The following is a 22,719-nucleotide window of genomic DNA, read 5'->3' as shown; positions in this document are numbered from 1 at the left end:
ATAATTGGGGGATAATTAGGTGGCAGATAGAAATGAGTTCCCACACCTCTGCATGGCCACTTTACACCCTGGATATCATAATGTTATCATTATCTACTGTGTATAGGTTAGTCACCAACTCATATGAGACCAGCACCTATTGGCCATAGAATAGAAACAGGCAGGCAGTTCAGGCAATAGAGAAGAAACAGGCAGTGTTCATAAGCGAGAGCAATATCAGGGCATTGTTGCAGTCAATGCAGTTCACAGGAGCCCCCAGCATCAGAGTTCCTCAGTACAGCAAACTGCAACAAGGACCAGCTGCTCTTCCAATTGGCAATTTGGGAAGGCCACATGAGAGCACACAAAAGATTGGGGACAAAGATGGAACAGGCACCAGGAGGAGAGTGGGGAAATCAGGGATCAAGAATCAGTTTTCTGATGCAGGGTTTCACAGGTAACAAGAAAAGTTGTTCAACAACTAGGTACAGGCTATTATTTTGGGTAGGTATAAGTCAGCTAGCTGGCAGCCTTGAAGAATCAGAAGGCAATGTTTACCCAAGCATGCAGTAACTAATATCTTCCCCAAATGTACAGTACAGTCTGACTTCCGAATAGAGTTTGCACAAAGAGCAAGTTAGCAGTCATATAAATGCTGATGGCCAGACTCAGTATTCTGAGGTAATAAGTGGGACCGCACATTCCTAAGGAGTAGGCAAGCTCAGATATACAGAAATTACCCTGCAAAGTGGGGAAAAATCTATCTATCCAAACTCTGTTTCACCCATATATATCTTTTGTATATTTGGGAATTGGGTGAAACTCTAAATATACAATAAGCGATGTTGTGTTATTGAAAATATTTACTGATGTTATTTGAATTCAATGGGCGGTATTCAATGAGGCTGATTCGCCATGTTTTTATGGCGATTTTGTGCTGTAAGGCGAATTTTTGACTAAAACGGTGAATCACCCTATTCAATGACCAGATGGCGAATGCATTTCAAGGTTTTTTTCACCATGATTCACCGAGTAGCAATCGCTATCTTTTTATGGTGAAGTGGAATGTGAACTTTTAAAATAAAGTGTTTTGTTTTTTACGTTTGGTGTCAAAAAATCTGGAATTTTATTCTGAGGAGGGGCATGCTATTTTTATTCATGTGCTGTAAGCACATGAATATATATTTAATTTAAAATATATATATATATTTTTTTACACAGACCAGCCAGCAGGGGGCCGGAGCCGAGCTGCTCATTAGATATTCATATATTCACTGCACCCGATCATTACATATGCATGATCGGGTGTAGTGAATATACCCGGTCCCCTGCTCGCACCCCCGGGGGGCAGCCTGTGCTGCCTGGCAACCGGGGAGCCCACCTCCCCCCCACAAACGTTCTGGGGCAGGCAATGAGACTTCCATCTCCCTGCCTGCCGCCGTCCTCGGGCTCCCTGCGGCATCGCCGCATGAGTTAAAATTCGCCAGTCAGGGGCAGCGAGCCCCTGACTCGTTGAATACTGGAGCCGGCGAGGCTCTGGAACGCAGCGAGCTGTGGCGAATGTGCAGCGAATCCTAAACAGGATTCGCTGCACATCGCCAAAATGCTCATTGAATACTGCCCAATGTGTTCTATAAATAACTAGAAAGTATTATGTATGTACCGTATATGTATCTGCTTTATATAAAAACTTCACAGACGGCTTTGTTTCTTGGGAACGTTGTAACTTGACCTTTTGAAGAGGAACATCTAGCACATTGTAAAACTAATGAGAATGTCCAGAGTGTAATGCAAGGGATGATTTAGTGAGGGACACCAGAACATGATCCACTTAAAAAGATCTATAGTGCACAATGTTCTTTTAATATATTTTTATAACAAAATAGAAAAAAAAACATACCCTAAAAAGTGTTGACACAATCTTTCTTCTTTCAATAAATAATAACTTAAAGAATACAATAAAACCTTATTCCAGTTAATACGTACTGTTTACTATTGTCAAAATAGCTTAAACACATAAATGAGACTTGGCTAAGAAAAACAAAAGCAAAACCATGTTTAGTAAAATACAATGAAAATTACCGGTATGCAAAATGTGGTACTTGTGTAGTTTCACGGCGCCAGCATGGCGCCATGCTACTTCCGGGTGTACGCTCGCCAGGAAATATGTCCAAAAAAGTAACTTAACTCCATGCCAACAGGGATAGTTCATACCTCCACTATCCATGTTGGCATGGAGTTGATTTTAAATAGCGTGGCGAGCGTAGCGAGCCACCGAGCCCGCAGCGTGGGCGAGCGAAGCGCCCTGAAACTACACAAGTACCCAAAATGTTCCTTTGTTAATTAAAAGTGACATATTACTGTTCATTTTCTATATAAAGAGGAAAGCAGTTGATTTTTATTTATGTCAACATTTTTTCTAATACATTCTCTTTGCTAAAGCATCATTAGCCAATTACAACACCAACTGTCCTGTATCATAATTTTCTTCCATTCTACTTCATCGCAGAGGGCAATTATTCATATTCGATATGATCTCTAAGGGGAGCTGGGAATGTGCCCACAAAATGCTAAAGCTTCTCAAGTCCAGCATACGGCTGTATATTAAGACTCAGCAGTGGTTGGGCTTATTGGCTAGCCAAATCGATGGGGAAAAGTGTTAGCAGTCTCTGGTTTCAAAATGGTCCTTTGAAAATTAATTTCGGTTCAGCCAAGTATATCTGGGGGACGGAGAAACATTTTTATATATAGATGTAAAGTAATTTGGATAAACATGCTCCTATTTACACAATAGTAGTCGTGAAAAGCTCTACAGCAGAAAACCAGTTAAAATATATTAATTTCAAAGTGATTTTTCTGCCGGCAGGAAAATGCTGCTTATTTCTACAGTACATACCAGTCTAGCAATATGTATTACAATTGCTGTTTAACAGCTTGTGCAATGGGTGTAGGAGAAATACCAAGGATTTCTATGAAGCTCTTTCTTGCCAGAGACGTTGTCAGGATCATACTAATGATGCTTGCAGCTTCTGAACAGCTGTTACAACAGAATTAGCTCTTTGTACAACCCTCTATGTAAAACTCAGTCATTTTAATAGGACAGCACTATTATGAAAAATCACTTGGCTTAAAACTACAAGAGAAAGAGTCCATGTGATACCATCCTGGGAATGGATTACTGCTGTAGCTGGCTGAAACATCAAGAGCATGATGATCAGTTCTTAGGAAACCACTGACCAGATTAATTTCTGAGATCAGTTTATACAAATGGTACTGTCCACTGAATTAGCTGTTATCTGTTTCTTCTGAAGATCACAACACACAGCATGAACATACATGCATGTGCAGTCAGAGGCACAACTATAGAGGGTGCAGAGATGCAACTGCTATGGGGCCCGGAGCTTGGGGGGCCCCAAAGCCCATCAGACAAAACCCTTGCACCCTCATGGAGTTTTTTTTAAGCTATGCCCCCTTCCCAGTGCTGCTGGTGGTGGTACAAAGAGCTGGAGTTCTCTCCCCTGGCACTGCTGGTGGTGGTAAGTTGGAGAACCCCCCACCCACTGCTGGTGGCGGTAAGCTGAACTGGTGATGCCTGCATCCCGCCCCTGAATTCCAACCACTCTGAGCAGACTCTGGGACTGGCATAGCCACAATTAGTCTCTTCTCCCTCCGAGCTGCACCACACCACCACAGAAGGCAGGAAGGTCAGCAGTGACTGTGGACAAACCAGTCTCCATGCAGCAGCAGCCGAAGCTGTAATGTGCGTGGGCCAGACAAGCAATCCCCAGGTCAGTGCTGCTATATCCCATCCCCCAACCCAGGGTCCTCTAACATTACCACTTTTCCACAGTGGCAACCACCATCCCAGTGTCTGTCATCCTGCCATCTTGCCTCCCTTTCCCTTCCCAATCAGCCAAGTGCCACAATCCCAATGTCCCCACCTAACCCCCAGCCAGTACAATTACAGTGCCCTTCATGCAGTGTCCCCCCTTTTCCAGACTAGTGATTGCCCCTCCCACCCCCATTTCACTGCCTCTCTTCCCATTCAGCCCAGTGTCCTCCAAATCAATGGCGTAACTATGGTGTGGCAGCCCCAGCTATGGCTTGGAGGAGCCAGCAGTCTTGGCGTGCACTGAAAAATACCTACTATCCTGTACGAATACACATTTACTGTCACTCAGTAGTAGTAGGCGATGGTGGCTGTGTACTGTAGCTGTGTACCATAGGTGACAGCCCACCTCCCCTCCTCAGTCTCCTTGCCTCCTCTGCACCTGGGGGTGGGTGGTGTCATTACCCGCTCACACTTCCGCTAGTTTCCCTTGGTGACGGAAGGCTTCAGCGCTGCAGACAGCATCTCTTCCCTGTTATAATGCATAGGCGCACGTCACTCCTGTGGTGCTGCAGTACTATATATGGCGGTGCACAGTGGCCCAGGTAACCAGTCTGCAACATTGACATGTTTTACTGATGAAGGAGGGGGGGGGGAGGTACAGGGGGTGGGCGCCACAATTTTTTTTGCAGGGAGAGCTAAATTTATAGTTACGCCACTGCTCCAAATATATAATCTCCTCCCCCCCATCCAGTACAGTGGCCCGACCTGCTCAAAGGCCCTTATCTGACTCACACTCTGTCACCCAGTGTTTTCTCTTTTCCCTTTCCAACCAACCCACTGCCCCCCATACGTATGTAACCCCCTGCCCCCTCATATATCTAACCCCCACACAAACACATACACACACACCACTTTAACACTTGCCATCTCTCTATCTGTCTCCAGCCTGTCTGTCCCGCCTTCTATTCTGTCATCCCACTCCTCATCTTCTGTTCCAACCCCAATCCCCCCCCCCCCCCCCCTTCATTCTGGCAGAGTGCTGGGTGGACATTTCAAAATGTTGCTATTGGGCCCACAAAAGTCTAGTTATGCCCCTGTATGCAGTTGACATAGCATGGGCAGGGATTGATTAAGGGCAACATGGGCCTCAAGCTCATAATGTTCAAGGGCCTACTGTGAGAAGTGGTGGAGCTGTAACTAGTGCTATGTGGCTGTGTTCAGTTATGTGGGTGTGTATAGCATTATTGTCTGAGAAAAAGTATTTAATTCTTATGATCTATGACTGACTGAGAGGTCAGCTGAGTGGATGATCATCATTTTGCTGCTATTATGATGGACCTATTTTAAATATATGTGGAAGCCTAGAGCTGTAGCTCTATCTGCCCCATTGTTAATCCGGACCTGACTATGGGTAATTGTTATTTCATTTTCTAGACTACATTTTTCATATAATAAATAACTGGTTAATAACTGACATACATTATGGGGTGCATTCAATGACTTTTGCAAGCTGTGGCAGCGAGCAGTGCTGACTGCTCACTGTCACAGCTCGCAGGATCAGTATTCATCTGACCCCCTTCACGTTTTGCAGCGACGGGGAAACAGTGTGTGAAGCCTCTAAAACAGCGAGGCTCGCGGCTAAATGCAGCGGGCTCCCTGCATAAGCCACAACCCTCGCTGTCTGGGGGAATCCTCTCTGTCCTCTGACAGTGAGGGTTCCCCCAGAGCATTAACTAAGGTGAGTGGCTGGCTCGAGGGTTAAACGGCGAGGGTGGCTTGTGCATAGGGTCATGGTTTGCATCTGCCTAGTTGTACAGATTCTATGATCATGTAGTAATACAGAATAGTGATTTAGCAGTTGGGCAGTATTGACCAAGGAGAGTAAATGTTCCTCTGGCACAAGAAACATAAGCATTTCTTCAAGTGATGAATTTTCTTTTTATGCAAATGCTTGATGGCTGCCCATACCAGCTGGTTATACAGTTGTGCTCATACGTTTACACACCTTAGCAGAATTTATAATTTTCTGGCCATTTGTCAGAGAATATGAATGATAACTCACAAACTTTTCTTTCACTCATGGTCAATGGGTGACAATTGAGTTTACTCTTTTTAAATCATAATGGCAACAGAAGCTACCCAAATGACCCTGATCAAAAGTTTACATACCCTGGCGATTTTGGCCTGACAACATGCACACAAGTTGACACAAACAGATTTGAATGGTTTCTAAAGGTAACCATCCTCACCTGGGATCTGTTTGCTTGTAATCAGTGTGTGTATATTAAAGGTCAGTGAGTTTCTGGTCTCCTGAAAGACCCTTGCATCTTTCATCCAGTTCTGCACTGGCTTGTCTGGATTCTGAGTCATGGGGAAAGCAAAAGAATTGTCAAAGGATCTGCGGGAAAAGGTAATTGAACTGTATAAAACAGGAAAGGGATATAAAAAGCAATTGAGAATGCCAATCAGCAGTGTTCAAACTTTAATTAAGAAGTGGAAAATTAGGGATTCTGTGGAAACCAAATCACGTTCAGGTAGAACAACAACAATTTCAGCCACAACTGCCAGGAAAATTGTTCGGGATGCAAAGAAAAATCCACAAATAACTTAAACTGAAATACAGCACTCTCTGAAAAAAAATGGTGTGGTTGTTTCAAGATGCACAATAGGCATGTATGGTCGAGTCGCCAGAAGAAAGCCATTACTACGCAAATGCCACAAAGCCTCCTGCTTACAATACTCCAAACAGCACAAAGACAAGCCTCAAAGCTTACTGGCCAAAACCACGTTACAGAGGAGTCAACAAGGCCTATGATGAAAGGTACATCATTCCTACTGTGAAACATGGAGGTGGATCACTGATGTTTTGGGGATGTGTGAACTACAAAGTTACTGTAAACTTGATGAATGCAGCATGTTATCAGAAAATACTGGAGGAATATTTGCACTCATCAGCCCGGAAGCTGCACATGGGACGTCCTTGGATGTTCCAATATAACAAAGTTCCAAAGCACAAGGCCAAGTCGACCTGTCATTGGCTACAGCAGAATAAAGTGAAGGTTCTGGAATGGCCATCTCAGTCTCCTGACCTCAATAGCATTGAGCCATTCTGGGGAGATCTCAAACGTGCAGTTCATGCAAGACAGATCAAGAATTTACAGGAACTAGAGGCTTTTTGCCAAGAAGAATAGGCAGCTTTACCATCTCAGAAAATAAAGAGCCTCATCCACAACTACCACAAAAGACTTCAAGCTGTCATTGATGTTAAAGGGGGCAATACACTGTATTAAGAACTGGGGTATGTAAACTTTTGATCAGGGTCATTTGGGTAGTTTCTGTTGCCATTATGATTTAAAAGAGGAAACACAGTTGTTTGACAATAAATGTCTTCCCCCAACCACTAACCATGAGTGAAATAAAAGTTTGTGAGTTATCATTCATATTTTCTGACAAATGGCCAGAAAATCACAAATTCTGCTAGGGTATGTAAACGTATGAGCACAACTGTACATCTAGTCATTTAGAACATTATTAGCATGGTGGCAGAACATGAATGGAGATTCTTGGGCAGTGACTGGAAGGTGGCCTAACAAGAACGTGAAACAAAGTCTGTCTAATGTTCGTGTGAAAGGGAGTATCATGGGTATGTCTCTTAAAGGTGGCTACATTCTAAGATGCACACTGGCTGAGTGGGGGAGCACTACTGGCTATGGGTATAAGATACGGTGGGGGAAAGGGGGATTCTATCTGCTGAGTAAGCTCTGGTGGGAGGAGTACTATTTGCTGAGGGAGTTAGCTGAGGGGGGAAGTGTGTAGCTCTATTGGTCATAGGCCCTTACAATTATGGGCCCTGTGCAACTGCCTATTACGCACATAAGTAGAGATAGCCCTGGTTACAGAATGCAGAAACAGAGAAAGTGGGATTCTCAGTGCTTGCACTTACATGTGCACACTGGTACACAAGGGGGAAGCTTAGGGTTACCACTTTTGTGTTGAGAGAATCCTGGACAGTGGCCCACTTCATGACCCACCCACAGCCCACCCATTTACCCACCCCCAGTATTGCCCCTTGTTCCACCTATACTGTTTTTTTAAACCTTTGCTTTAATTCCATTGTTGATTTTGCACACCGTAATGCCACTTACATATTATGTCACACACTATAATGCCCATTACACATTATGCCACACACCATGATGTCCATTACACATTATGTCAGACTCCACGATGCCCATTACGCATTATGATCCACACTGTTATGCCTATTAGACATGATGCCACACATCATAATGCCCTTTACACATTATACCACACACCATAATGCCAATTACATATTATACCAAATGCTGAATGGCTATTACATATTTTGCCACATTAGTGCTGCTTACCCACATGCTCATTGCTAGGGGTTTCTTGCTCAATACTAAGGGTTGAATGCTCCAAAGGTAGAGTACCATACTCACACTTCTGACAGTCATTGTAGATAACATTTGTACATTAAACATTTGTACATAAAAAAAAAAACTTTTTTCACAAAGGGTCAAAATTGCTGCCATGTAAACAGGTCTGTAAGCGCCCCCTGCCCCGCAAAGTCCTGCCTTGCAAATAGGTTTGCAAGGCTTGTGAATGGATGTGAACGGGTACATCTTGCGCACTTCCAACTGTTTTTGCAGACATACCCACTCCCTGTCAATCGCGCTGCGATTGGCTTGCAAATTAAAATTTTTGCCAAAGCCAATGGCAGCCAGGCCTTGAGCATGCACAATGCGGCCGAATTTGGACCTGGCCGAATAGGTATGAATCGAGTCCTTAGTCAACAATATGAAAAGGTGACAAGAACTTAAAAACATACCATTTAAATAGTTTGGAAAGATAAAACATTTCCATTTAACAAAAAACAAAAGTAATAATTTCATGTATACAATCAAATAAATTATTTGTCATTTTCCTGTAAAAGATATTTTAAAATTGTCATAAAGTCAGGTTATAGTACAGTATTATTCAGATATATCATTAATAGAGATTATTTTAAGTGTCTTAACATTTTCTATGTATAATTTTATATTATTATATTTCTTAAATGTACTTTTTCAAAAATGTTCTTTTACTGAAATGACGTTGTTATTTTTCAGCTACATTGCAGCTATGGATAACACAGCATTTGTCTGCCAGTACTGTAAGGAATCTCTACATGGTAAAAAATACACAGTTAAAGATGACAATCCATACTGCGTCAAATGCTTTGAAAGTCTTTTTGCAAATATGTGTGAAGAATGTAAGAAGCCAATTGAATGTGATTCTAAGGTAAACACTGAAAATGTCTAAATATATCAGAGTTACATGTGGCTCCTCTTAAGAGCAATTTTTTTCTTAAGAATATTTCCAAGCCTCTGTAGTATTTGCTGCCCTTTCCCATGTTTGTTTTATTTTTTTATATCCTTAGTGATGATGTTACTACTGTTTACAGTGTCAGTGTATAGCTGTTTAAGGTTCACTTGAAGATTTTCTCCAGCAAACATCTGTACTTTATCTAATAATGGGGCAGATGTATTAAGCCTTAACAAGAGAGATAAACGTCCAGCCAATCAGCTCCTTACTGACTTTTTTCAAACACAGCCTGTAACATGGCAGTTGGCAGGTGATTGGCTGGACGTTTATCTCTCCTTATCACCCTTGGATTTATCTCTTGTAAAAGCTTAATACATCTGCCCCAATTGTCTTTTTGAGTATGTTTTATTACACTGCTGGCAATTTGAATGCAATTTGACTACTCCAAAGTAGTAAATTATAATTTGCATGCAGAACAATGTATAACAATCAAAAATAAAGTATCATTAAATTGTGATAAATAAATAAAAATGTATACATAGTCTTTATTTCAGTAAGGTTTACTTGGGTGGTACCTCCTGTACTTCTTTTTAAATCATGTAAAACACAGGTTCTCAAACTCGGTCCCCGGGACCCCACACAGAGCATGTTTTGCAGGTCTCCTCACAGAAACACAAGTGAAATAATTAGCTCCACCTGTGGATCTTTTAAAATGTGTCAATGAGTAATTAATGCACCTGATTGGTGACCTGGAAAATGTGAACTGTGTGGGGTCTGACTCCTGAAGACCGAGTTTGAGAACCCCTAATGTAGAGTACACACACATATATATGTATATATATGTATATATATAGATATATTTATCTATATATATATATAGATATATATATATACATGCAGGGATGAGAGCGGCACTCGCAGCAAAATAACTTCAAAAGTACACAAGGTTAGATGAGCATAACCTTGTGTACTTTTGAAGTTATTTTGCTGCGAGTGCCGCTCTCATCCCTGCATGTGTCTATCCCTTGGTGCAGGCACCCAGCCACATTATCCAGCATCGAGCCGTGGATTGTGCCGGTCTATTGGACAGATATATATATATCTATGTTGTGCAAAGTCCGACACTCCCCTCCTCCAACCTTAAGGTGATATGCGCCCGGGTACCCCTCCCGAGGGAACTCAGTCCCACCACATAGACTCCTCCAATAACAGATGTCACTCCGGGTCTTTATAGGTGTAAAACAGATTTTTACTGTGCCTACGGCGTTTCGGGATCAACCCGTCTTCAGGACATACATAGTAAAAATGTACAAAAGGTGACATATGTATACGTTATTATTCAGGTGCTGCCCGCTCAGTCATCCACCCGCCAGTGTGCTCCTCCGTCCACTTCCGGGTTCGTCTGCATAATAATGTGACATTATGTTTTTAACATTAATTTGAAGACATGTATTTATATAATACAAAAAATTCAAATATGTTGTTTTGTTAATTATATGTCTCACCAAAAGTCAGTTGTAGAGGAAGTACAGTTCCAGCAAGACACACATTTCTATTTGTTCACATTAATGGAGTATGGGTAAAAGCCGGACCAGGACAAGACCCCCAGACCGCCGGACCAGACATCGAACTCTGCATTTTGGAGCTTGTAGCGTCCAGTCCGGGGGGTGTCCTGTCTGGGGGGCCTGCCTGTGACAGCTGTCACCAGGGATAGGAGGAGGAGAATAAAGCCTCCCTGTATGGTCCGGGCATGTAGCAAAAAAGGACGGTCGGGACCACATGGGGAGGCTGTAATCTCCCCTTCCCTATGTCCCTGGTGAAAGCTATCACAGGGACCCCCCCCGGACAAGACACCCCCCACCCCAGACGGGACACACCCCGGACCGGACACTACAAGCTCCGGACTGTAGATTTTGATGTCCGGTCCGGGGTTTGGTCCGGGTCCGTTTTTTACATAGTCCCACATTAATGTTTTTTGGTTTTGTTTTTTTATCTTCAAGGACTTTGCCTACAAAGAAAGCCACTGGCATGAAGCTTGTTTCAAGTGTGTTAAATGCACGTGTTCCTTGGTAGAGAAGCCTTTTGCTGCCAAGGATGACCTCCTGCTGTGTATTGAGTGCTACTCTAATGAGTATTCCTCAAAGTGTTTCAACTGCAAGGCCACCATAATGCCTGGTAAGTTTTTTTGCAACAATGTTTAATTCACCGAGTCATGATGATGTGCATTTGCAATAATAAATCAGTCTGGCAAATATATTTCTAATTTATATAAAATGATCATTTTAATGGGCAACACTGTAACTTAGTATGTTTCAACCTCAGACTTGGCACATATTTAAAATATGCTTCAATAAGTTCTATTACCTTTTATCCTACTGGTATCTTCTTGTTGTCATCAACTGTACCTATAGCACTTTGCAGGCACTTGATAGAATATATCATGCATTAAATGTACATACAGTAGCAAGTATCTTGACCACAATACGTAAAATATTTCTAACACTAGATCAGAAGAAAAAGTGGTCCACTCATACAGTATGCTTTCTCTAACAATACCATAGAAACTTTGGATTGTAACACATACAGTAGTAATAGGAATATTACAGCATGTAGCCATAAAAAGTCTAGAACAGTGGTTCCCAAACTGTGTACCTTGGCACCCTGAGATGCCATGGGGCCATTGGTGTTTCTATAATGGGTGCAAGATGTGGTGATCTTGGGAACCTGAGTCCAGGGAGCCCCTCACAGCACCCATGTTTTATTACTTACTTTTCCTAAATCCCGTGCCTGAGTTGCATTAAAAAAAAATGTTGAAATGATTGTTTGGGTTATGACACACTAAGGACCTTGAAGGTTCATACACATGGGGCAATTTTAACCCATTTCTAATCAATTTGTCTAGATTGCTTAGAAATTAAACATGGATCACTCTGTGTGTATGCCCCAAGCGATGGTGATGCGAGCTCCTGTGAGTCGCCATCACCTGACTAGGTGCAAGATGTACTAAGCCAGTGGTAGCCAACCCTAGCCCTCGAGAGCTACCAACAGTTCACATTTTACAGACAACCTAGCTGCTGCACAGCTGCACTCATTAATCACTGACACATTTTAAAAGATAGACAGATGGAGCTAATGCTCACTTGTGATTCTGTGAGGAGACCTGCAAAACATGCACTGTTGGTAGCTCTCGAGGACTAGGGTTGGCTACCCCAGTACTAAGCCTTGAAAAGTGATCAAATGTAGAGTGATAAACCACCAACCAATTACCTCTTACCTGTCATTTTTCAAACAGAGCCTGTAACATGGCAGTTTTTATCACTTTTCAAGCTTATTACACCTGGCCCTATATATTGACTGGTATCCGGACTGATCATAGAATGACTCTAGGTCGGCAGTCATAAGGTTGACCACTATTGGTCGACAGTCAAAAGGTCGACAGGGTCTAAAGGTCAACAATGAAAAGGATCGACAGGGTCCAATGGTTGACAATCAAAGGTCGACAGGGTTTAAAGGTCGACAAACAATAGGTCGACAGGGTCAATAAGTTGACAGCCCAAAGGTCGATATGGTCAAAATGTCGACATGGTCAAAAGGTCAACATGGAAAAAGATTGACATGAAAAAGAATATAACCGTGCCTGAAGCATGGCGAGCACAGTGAGCCATGCGTGGGGACGTGGTACATTTAGAAAGTGTCCATGCTGACCTATGTCAACATAGACATAAAAACTATGAAAAACTCATGTCAACCTTTTTTATGTCGATCTTTTGGCAGTCAACCTATTGACCCTGTCGACAGTGGCGGAACTACAATGGGTGCAGGGGATGCAGCTGCTATGGGGCCTGGCGGCTTGGGGGGGCCCCAAGGGACAGCAAGTCTAGTTACGCCACTGCCTGTCGACCTATTGTCTGTCGACCTTTAAACCCTGTCAACCTATTGTCTGTCGACCTTTAGACCCTGTCAACCTTTAGACCCTGTCATCCTTTTAACCATTAGTGGTCGACCATATAACTTTAGACCTAGACATTGTAGATCTAATATACCATAACCCAGTAATGAACTTTCAATCTGTTGTCAGCCAGTAGAAGAAATGATAGATAGTACAGCTGTTTTCACTGCTATGGTACAATAAGACTGTAACATTTGTAATACTTCTTTCTTTTGTATCATACTGTACTTTAAAACATAGTTGCCTACCCTCCTGCATTCTGCAGGAAACGCCCTGAAATAGCAGCAATCTCCCTCTCTCCCTCATTAGTCTAGCAATCTCCCTCATTTCACCTAGCCCACATTACACTGTTACATTTTTTGGGGGAAAAATGAAATGAGAGACAAATACATTTACATTGAATCATCAGCACCATTTCCCAGCACTTTACCAAGTATAGTAGCTCTTTCTAACTGCTTTGGGGCTCATCTACATTTGTATATAAGTCATTTTAAAACATTCCTCTCAGATGTAGCAGTACACACCCACGTTTCTAGGTGCCACTTTCACAATCCCGTTTCACAATCTCTCCATATTGTATATGGAACTAGACAATGGTGCTGTGCAAAATTCTGCTACCAACTATAATCTCCCTGAAACTAGTCTTCAAAAGTAGGCAAGTATGCCTCAAAATCACCTTAAAATACTAAATACTGAAGGAACAATTTCCAGCAGTTATGGCAAGTATAAGAAACTTGCTTATCAATCACTCATGCAAATAAGTCAAATTCTATTTGTAAATAATATGAAAATAAAAATCATTGCCCTTGGCATATGCACACTTTCCTTTCTTGAAAATATCGACCTGTATACAAAGAAGACTTTGCATTGTAAATTGTTGAAAGAGTATGAAATAGAAGTAATTGTATATATCAAACAAGCAAAATATGTTTTATTCATACTGCAGGTTCTCGAAAAATGGAGTACAAGGGGTGTAACTGGCACGAAACATGTTTTGTCTGCGAAAGCTGTCAGCAGCCTTTAGGAACAAAGTCATTTATTCCCAAGCTCTCCAGTCTTTATTGTGTACCCTGCTTTGAGAACCAATTTGCCAATCAATGCAAATCCTGCAAAAAGGTAAATCGTTTATGTTATAAGTCTAAATAAAGTTGGCCATACACTTGTGCGACTTTCTTCAGAGAGGTCACATTCAACCCCCCCGAGCTGCCTGGGACTGGATACAACAGATTGCTTCTGTAGTCCGTGGCTTCGGTGCAATGCACACGGGACGCACATTGCACACAGGACGCACATTGCACACAGAACGCACATTGTATCACAGCTCATGTCAATTTGAAACCCTTTATTTACCAGCGCAATCACATAAAAAGTTACCAATATGCATCCAAATCACCTTAGTGTATGGCCAGCTTTATTTCTCCCGATGAATGAAACATCTGCATATATACAGTAACCATCTGCACGCTTCCTTGTTTATCTGGAACCGACAATTAAAGGCTGTGAGACAATTATATAAGGTTACTTTTAATGGCACATTTATCAAATTGATCTGAAAAGACAGATTTTCCCAAGTCTTTGAAAATATATATATTTTTAAAGGATTTTATAAAAAAAAGTCACAGAGACAGCTGGGTAATGTGCAGCTAACTGGTAACACTGGTCAGGAGATGTAAGATTACTTTTAATGTGTGTCAGGCCAGTTAGATGTCAAAGCGTTTCTGCTTATTTGCTCCTACATGTACACTGGTACTAGAAGCTTGGACTCAAGATCAATAGACAGAAAGTAGGCATCTGGGGGTGGTGACCAGCCGTTTAATTGGAGTGTTAAAAAAAACACAGGTGTGCTTGAAAAAGGTGGGAGTGTTGGGGTTAACGAAGGAGTGGAAAGGCGCCGCGTAAGTTTCTGGCTACACAACGCCTGTGATGACTTGTGTACTATGAAAACAATAATATAATTGTGTGTGGCTTGCGATGGAATCTGGGCTCCATCGCACGGGTGCAAAGCCATACACATCTATTTGCACACATGCACACCAATTCGCATGACTTACATATTAATTCGTAAGATGGAATTTCAGTGTAGCGGGATGGTGTCTACCAGAACACTGGCAGCTGAACATTCGCATCCATTTGATCGGGTCTGAATCTGGCCATAAGTCAATCATGATCAATTACAACATGACATTGTAAACTACTGTTATTAGTTAACACATGGAGATATATATATATATATATATATATATATATATATGTAACCCACTCTATATTACTTTGGAAATGTGGGTTGCTAGATTGCAATACATGCCTCCACCCAAACTATTTTAGTTGTATAAAGCTTTAACCTAGGTTGGTTTGGGACAGCCTTCCTCTAATATTAAAGGGTTGCATTGATCTCACCTAAGACATGTATCTGTATACAATTTACACCTGTTAACCTTCTCCTGTTTCTGGCCTTCAAAATAACAACAATATTACACCAGGCAAATCTCTATTATTATTATTATTATACACTCTTTAACATTTGTATCACAACTGCTCAACTATAAATCACAATAAACGGCCTATACTGTTCTATTACAAGTGAAAACAAAACACACAAACCACAATGTAAATACCCAGGTATTATAGGTCCTGAAGTAGGATGGTGCACGTACTGTAGACTTGGGGCCCTTTCATTAGGATTCCAACTTATATGTATGTATGTGTGTATATATATATATATATATATATATATATATATATCTTCCTTCCTTTAAAAAAAAATAATAATAATTCCACAATGGTAAATGAGTCTCCTGTATGTGGTTAAACTTATCTCATTTTCTTTTAAATAAGTGTGGATAGGTTCGTTTTGAAACCCGATCTATTAGCTTAAAGACTCAGGGGGAGATTCTCTAAGCTAAAAATGCGGTAAAAACCCCGTTATCTGGGTTTTTACCGCATTTTGGGATGCTGTAAGCATCCCCCGCCGGGTTAACGCGGCGGGGAGCATCGCCAGAAAAATCTGGCGATGCCCCATAGAAGCCAATGGGCTTCTACCGCAACCCTCCGCCACCCCGCAACGACCCCCCGCCGCCCCGCACGGACCCCCGCCGCCCCGCATCGCCCCCTCACCTATGTCCGGGCAGCACAGAGCTGTGACCTCCTCCCTGCACTGATCCTCTTCCGGGAGCAGGGAGGAGAGCCCGGCGCAGCAGCAGCAGCGCCGGGTGTGGGAGGGAGGGGGGAGCTGCCGGAACCTGCTGGGACCCGGCGACTCTCACCGGAAAGGACAGCTCTTAACGCAAGAGCTGTCCTTTGCTATAATTATCGCATATGTTAGAACATATGCGATAATTGTAAATGTGATGGGCGGCGAAGGGGGGGCGGAGATTCTTAGAGAATCTCCCCCTCAATGAACTAACTTTACAATGCTTCTGTTAACAGTTCAGTCCTTTCATATTTGATTCCATATTAAGGGTAATTCACTTGTAACATCAGAAACTTGTTTCCAGTCCAGGAGATAGGATGTTTCGGTCAGTCAGTAGTTACTTTAGTTTCAAATTCATTTGGATAAGGTTAGTCTATATTCCTCTATTCTCTGCAATTATAACAGTTAAAATATTGTTGTACCTACAAAGTCCCTTGGAGGATATCTCTTCTACTATAGGTAATAATACTTCACCATCATATTATAGTCCTTTTACTGTTTCTAATTTTCACTGTTGAAAAGTTGTTGTTTTTGAAGCTGCACTTCACTCTGCAAACCATTACATTATAATAATATATGGCAATGTCAATACAAGTGCATCTTGCTGTGTGAGATGAGTTCAATTACTTATACTGTCCTAGGCTTGCATATGGCTGTTTGCAGGACAGAAGGCTGCAACTTTGTGCTGACTGTTTCTAACAGGCTGCTGTACAGCTGTGTTACCAACCAGTGCGCTTATACCTCCTACAGGATTTTTAGTCTCTGCCTTCTTCTGCCACTTTCTTCACCTCACTCACATACTGTGTAGGCTGTCTCTGTAAACAGTTGCTGCAACATATGTAAAACCTCAAATGATGCCAGATTTATCCGTGACTCTGATATGTTTGGTAACATGCGCATGGCATTTTCTATCTCACCACTCAGCAACCATATGCTGTCCATGGAGATTGTAGCTCCTCCCCCAACTCCTGCATTAGGCTTACAGACACACAAAATGGAGGCTCTGCTGCTGCTGACCTCGGTATTGTAGCTGTCAGTGCACTTGCGATCCTCATCCTCAGATGCAGCAACTCCCCCCCCCCCCTCCCAAGTCCGCTCCTTTAGCAGACTGATGAAATTGCCTATTTTCACTAAAACTACATGGAGCTCCTCTCTGCTCTGGAACTCCTGTACCTCAGCGCCGGCTAGACCTTAGCTGCCTTCTGCGCTGACAGGTCATCAGGCGGTCATTGCTGGTCATCCTGCACATTATCCTCATTGCCCTTTACTGGCATAACTTCTCAGGCTCTTGGCTGTCACTACATTTACAGCATAGCTCTCCTGCCAGTCTCACTCAGGCAGCCATCAGGTCTGCTCCCTCAGAGGAACTGCCACCAGGCTCAAGCCCCGCCCACTGGCAATCACACCACCTGCCAGGCAGACGCAGTGTCACGGGGCGGTGTAGGAGTGATGCAGGAGAAAGGGGCGGCCATTATAGGCGGGGCCCAAGGCAGCAACTGACCTCAGCGCAGAGCTCCCCGGTGTGGTAACACCCTGTACTAGCAGGGAGCAGCAGTGTACTGGTAACAAGGCAGGCACCCCTGTGTTGGATATTGCAGCAGGAACGGCAAAGTGATCAAGGTGTGTTGCTGTGTGGAGCAGTGTTAAAGGGCCATAGTTAGTCCACGGGGGAGTAAAACTACAGCAGTTACTTTTGTTAAGAGGAGCATCAGGCAGCAGGGAAAGCATACCTGAATATATTCCGGAGAAAGGCTTGTTATCAATCCATAGATATCCAGGACAGTTCAGTCAGGCCTCTGTGGAACAAAATACATTTATTAACATCCCACCCTGCCTTGGGTTGAGACACAGCAGTTAACTATACTGTTATTCCAAAGTCAAGAACGGAGTGGCAAAGTGTAAAACTATATTTCATATACTGTCCCAGTAAGGGCAACATTGTAATTGTAAGCCCATAAAAGTGTTACATTGTCAAGGTCAGATGCATGTTGTATCGAGATACTAACAGTGTTATTGTACAGACTATATAAATTGTTAATGCTTGTTTAGAGGTGATATTACATTGTCTAGGTCAGATGCATGATGTATTGAAATGCTAACAGTGCTACTGCCAGACCACATAAAGTGTTAATTCTTGCTTAGAGTAACTATTGCCTACATAGATTTGCCTAGAGCATTATATCCGGATAAGTATTGTTAAACAAATTGTTATAGTATCAAATACGAAGGTTATTCAGAGCATACCAATATGTTGTTCGGTTGTTGGTGAAACAGTGAATAAATTACCAATCATTATTATCATCCACCGGGAGTCCGTGTGTACTAAGAAGTTATGCATCACTTGCCTTGAAAAAGCTTGTGTGAAACGATCGTAGGCTGTAGACTGAGAAAATACAATGTGTGTGTAGATAGCCCGTTATATACTATTTGTGAAATGTCTGGAAGTTCACCTTATATCAGTTAACCACAGTAGCTACAATTGATACAAAAGCTCTGGTGTGTTTGTTACTTATTTGACCCCATACAGGGGAAGGGAGTAAGAACGCTGCGCTAGCCGGGGGAACACTGACTGTGTAACCCAGCTGTCATTTGACAGCAGGAACAGCGTGTGTCTCAGACCAAGCGGGTTATCCCGAGAGACACAGCTATATCGCAGGGACAGGGGAAAGGTGTAAGATAATACACAACCCCTTATCTGCTATAGTACTAATAAAATACTGTACAAATATTTACTGCCGAAACCTTTTACTCACGCCGGACGGGCTGAACGAGCAGCCAATATTAAGCGGCACTCGTTCTTATAGCTGATATCGCCCGCATATATATGCATGAAATATGCGTGACAAATGATAAATGAAAGCCCTGACACTCTTATAATAAATATATAAACCCCGGAGACTACATAAACACTGGGTGGGGTGTATAAAACTGGGAAAGTGTGACTGCATAGAGGCACGGCAGCAGTGTAAACTCCGATAGACGGAGCCGATTACACTCTAACATCACAGTCCTGCGTATGATAAAAGATAAAGTGTGTCACAAAACACACATTTTCTAAATACCTGCGGACACCCTCCTGTTGTTAACACTGCGAGCACAGTAACATAGCAAGTTGCTAACAGGAGGATTATCTATTATAAAAATTGGACTGAGTCAGTATTGTTGTGTACGATAGACAGGTTTAATTAATAGCCTGTTCCCCGCTATAATACATGTACTGTTATATGAAATGTGCCCTCTTACTAATGAGGAAACCTGAGGCATACATGCTTAATAAAAACACACGAACAGCTCTGACAACATAGTCAGCGCTAGCGCACTGACATCCAGATCTGGGGATTGCACTAACAGCCTGCATAGTGTGTTCCTCACACCACGGAGGATCAGAGATTTGACAACGTGGAAGTGAGGGAGATAACTAAATTAAGATATCCCTCTATAGTAGCAGGTCTATTATAGGATACGAATGTGACAAGATAACTGTCAGACGGCAGTAGAGAGACATTAAAAAGAACTTATATAATATCCAGTATTGCTGTGGATAGCTCCTTACAATACAAGCTACTTTTGGGACCCGGCGGTAAAACTGCTTTAATTACGGGTAGAAATTAGGGGTACTGTCATTAAAAGACAGATCATATTAGATCATTTGAATCAGTGTGTGAGGCGCGTTTCAACATATGCACATACAAACCTAACCCAGCGGTGACCCGCTTATTACATGGGTAACAAATTCTTTTTGGGTATGCTAAAGAAATAATACCAGACCCGCAAATACCACTGAATACCCCTACCCCAACACAGGAAGATCCGGCGGATAAACCGCTCAAACACGGATGCTATATATCTAGCACCAGAATTTCACAACTGGTGAGACATAAAACCCTATGTAAGGACACAAGCACACAGCAATATTACTGAACAGTATGACTTGTCATTCGTACCCATAACGTGGCACTGCATAGCGGTGCTTTCAGATAGAACATATCTTGATATATGAATGAATAGTACTAACCCCATGAAGTACTACACCAGCCTATATACTAAGGTAAACTAGTAGGGTTATTTTTTCCCTGGATCCTGAGGAACCATAATTATCCTCTCTTATCAAAAAAAGCCATATCCAGTGAACCCGAATTTTCAGTCCAGACATATATCGCATGAGAAAAAGAAAGCGATTCATTATTACAAGAAACAGGGCAACATATCGAGGTCTATGATAAAAACACTATAAAGTCATATATTTAAACCATAGACTCGTATACACACACATGTGTATTTTTCTCTCTCTTCTTTTTTAATTTATTCACGTAGATTTTCATCTCTTTACTCACTATCTATCTTTTAATATTTCACCACAACAAGGATATCAGGTCTCTCTCTGAATAGAGACTTTTTTAGAATATAAACATTAAAGGTTAATTTTTATGAGAAATTATTTGGTCCTTAGTGCATCCACAGAAATACTTCCTTTTTTTCTTGTGGGTGTTTATGTCTGTATCTAAGTAGTGGGTAGCACCCCTCAGACCTAGTGTGGGCAAAGACATTGGTTCCCCCACATTTAGGAAATTTTCTGAGGGCAGAGGACTGTCGACTTGAATACTGGTGCGGGAATATTTCTTTTTGTGTGTTTCCGTTCTAAGAAATACTTACCTGGGACATTACATATACACACTATTTTTGACCTATACCTCAGTACATAAATACTGTTTTGTTTTTACACATCTATATGCATACATAAGTACAATTACCTCATAAACACTACACTAATTACAGTGTTACATATATATATATACATATGCAGTGGTCGAAGTGGGGCGGTATACAACGGTATACCATACCGCCACTTCTCCACTGTCAGTCATTTTTTTTTTTTTTTAAGTAATAGGAGTGTGCAGACTAGCGTCTGCACACTCCTATTACTATATGCATAGCACAGCAGGCCCAGCCCTGACCGGGTTAATGGGGCCGGAGGCAGGGGCGAGCATTAATTGACAGCCCAGAGCTGCCAACGATTGGGGGAGGCAAAAGAAGGAGGAAGCTTAGGACTCACGTGAGGGGAAGAGGGCAGCGTGCGGCAGGAAGGTGAGGAGGAGAAGCATGGGTCCAGCCACCTTGATTGGAACCCCGCAGCCAGCCGGAGAAGAGAGAGCGGTGAGTGACGGCACGGGAGCGAAGAGGAAGAAGGCCGCGCGTCACCGTGACCCCCGCCGACCTCCAGCCGGGTGAGTCAGACGGGAGGCGCAGTGCAGCATCGCCCGACCTGCCGTGTGCACAGGAGGCTGTGACCCCCGCTGACCTCTACACACAGCGGGCGTCGGGAGCGGGGAGGCGCAGTGCAGCAGCGCCTGTCAAGCAGAGAGAGAGAGAGAGCGCCTGCACACATGGCTGGCTCTCTCTGTAGTGCTGGACTCGGCAGTGCTGGGCTCTGTAGTGCTCCACTCTGTAGCGCTGGATTCTGTAGGGCTGGGCTCTGTAGTGCCCCACTCTGTAACACTGGGCTCTGTGAGGGGCTGTAGGACTCTGTAGGGCTGGGCTCTGTAGTGCCCCACTCTGTAACACTGGGCTCTGTGAGGGGCTGTAGGACTCTGTAGGGCTGGGCTCTGTAGTGCCCCACTCTGGAACACTTGGCTTTGTGAGGGGCTGTAGGACTCTGTAGGGCTGGGCTCTGTAGTGCCCCACTCTGTAACACTGGGCTCTGTGAGGGGCTGTAAGTACAGCCCCTCACAGAGCCCAGTGTTACAGAGTGGGGCACTACAGAGTCCAGCGCTACAGAGTGGAGCACTGCCGAGTCCAGCACTACAGAGCCCAGCAGCCGTGGGACCCAGTACTTGCCGGCCATCCTGTGTAGCTGGGTCCCACACTAGCGTTCCCTGGAGGGTACACAGCACCGGCGTAGATCTGTGAACCCCAGCCAACCCCTGTCTCCCTATCCCTGCAGCAAAGAGACAACCATTTATTTATTTATTAAATATACTTATTTATATGCCAGCAGCCCACCAAGCCACCATGTGAGATGAGCTGCATCGGGTGCTGGGCCGGGGTCAGGGTGCCTGGGGACATGACCACGCCCACTTTACACATGACCACGCCCCTTTTAAAAGTAGCCACGCCCCCTTGCCCCGAGCGCACAAGCCTTTGGCGCGCAAATAATTACATCCTTATTTTTTGCATACCCCTACTTCTAAATTTCCACTTCGAGCACTGTACATATGTATATATATATATATATAGATATATAGATATATCTATATATATATATATATATATATAGATAGATAGATAGATAGATATATATATCTATATATATCTATCTATCTATCTATCTATATATATATATATATATATATATATATATATATATATATATATACAAAGCGGTGGGGACCGGCACTTGGACACAAAGGTAGATGGAGGAGGTGCCTTCCACAATGTAGATAT

The 22,719-nt window shown here is 42.9% G+C and overlaps 1 protein-coding gene across 2 annotated transcripts in view; it reads left to right on the top strand.

Annotated features, from left to right (window-relative positions):
* The window catches only part of FHL5 (four and a half LIM domains 5), a 60,077-nt gene that overhangs the window by 25,600 nt on the left and 11,758 nt on the right, over positions 1-22,719 (top strand). For both annotated transcript variants that reach the window (XM_083177021.1, XM_083177020.1), the window contains exons 2-4: positions 8,944-9,115; positions 11,140-11,314; positions 14,035-14,204. In XM_083177021.1, the coding sequence (XP_083033147.1) occupies positions 8,957-9,115; positions 11,140-11,314; positions 14,035-14,204 (504 nt within the window). In that variant the 5' untranslated portion in view covers positions 8,944-8,956. The remainder of the gene's footprint in view (positions 1-8,943; positions 9,116-11,139; positions 11,315-14,034; positions 14,205-22,719) is intronic.

The sequence above is a fragment of the Crinia signifera genome, chromosome 3, assembly GCF_055691185.1.
Source record: "Crinia signifera chromosome 3, ASM5569118v1, whole genome shotgun sequence".
NCBI classification, from domain to species: Eukaryota; Metazoa; Chordata; class Amphibia; order Anura; family Myobatrachidae; genus Crinia; species Crinia signifera.
This window is presented reverse-complemented; position numbering and strand designations above follow the sequence as displayed.